General features: G+C 36.8%; 1 protein-coding gene across 1 annotated transcript in view; it reads right to left on the minus strand.

Moving 5' to 3' along the window:
* Pmar_PMAR015911 (hypothetical protein) overlaps positions 1 to 1,260 on the minus strand; it is a gene marked incomplete at both ends in the record, with an annotated part of 5,926 nt that overhangs the window by 1,725 nt on the left and 2,941 nt on the right. Inside the window, one exon of the mRNA XM_002776630.1 lies at positions 760 to 827. Within this exon, the coding sequence (XP_002776676.1) occupies positions 760 to 827 (68 nt within the window). The remainder of the gene's footprint in view (positions 1 to 759; positions 828 to 1,260) is intronic.

Genomic DNA, 1,260 nt, shown 5'->3' on the forward strand with positions numbered 1-1,260 from the left:
ACAACGACAACAACAACAACAACAACAGCAATAACAACAACAACAACAACAACAACAACAACAACAACAACAACAACAACAACAACAACAACAACAACAACAACAACATATACAACAACAACAACAACAACATATACAACAACATATACAACAACAACAACAACAACAACAACAACAACAACACAGCAGCATCAGTTCAGAAACTTCTCCAGCACGCATGCACAAATACCTCAGAAAAATCGATACCCATCATCTGTCGAATCATTAACCAGTAGTAGCCAAATAAATGGCACTACGCAAAAAGGATTATTTCGGAAAATCCACGCATAAGCCACCGAGTGAAAAGCGCACATCACCGCTGAGGTCGCCAGCATCGCTGTCGGGTCGTGATAATACCAATACCTAATTTTAAGATCAAACACACTGGAGTTCCTTCACCCTAGTGATATGAAAAATATATTTCACAATTCACTTGGCAGAAAACAACTGTGTTATCGGCGGCCGCGGAAACATATACGTCTTAAAATTCACAAGGAGTATTACACCACTTCACGTTAAACGGATCATCGTGAAATTCCAATAATATTATTTTATATGTATAAAATCCAAAAATATTTAATAAATTTCACCCTAGTGATATGAAAAATATATTTCACAATTCACTTGGCGGAAAACAATTGTGTTATCGGCGGTCGCGGAAAAACATATTTACGCCACTTCACGTTAAACGGGTTGTCGTGAAACTCGACCGATTCTCACATTTGTATGATGTGTTCTTCCAGCCTGTGCACCAACTCGGCCATCCATATTCCTCTTATTGCGCGTAACTAACAACATGATTTACGCGATTGATGGTATTATAATAATAGTAATGGAGTTTCACTCTAGTGATATGAAAAACATATTTCACGACTACTGCATATCACCGCGAATATCGCGTTTTTCACAGAGTACTACGCCACCACTTCACGTAAAACGGGTTGTGAAACTCCAATAATAATACCACAACAACAATAACAACAGTAACAATAACAATAACAACAATAACAACAGCAACGACAGTAACAATAACAACAACAACAGCAACAACGACAGTAACAACAACAACAACAATGACAACAACAACAACAACAACAACAACAACAACAACAACAACAACAACAACAACAACATATACAACAACAACAATGACAACAACAACATATACAACAACAACAATGACAACAACAACAACAACAACAACAACAACAACAACAACAA

The sequence above is a fragment of the Perkinsus marinus genome (assembly GCF_000006405.1).
Source record: "Perkinsus marinus ATCC 50983 genomic scaffold scf_1104296953072, whole genome shotgun sequence".
Taxonomy (NCBI): Eukaryota; Perkinsozoa; order Perkinsida; family Perkinsidae; genus Perkinsus; species Perkinsus marinus.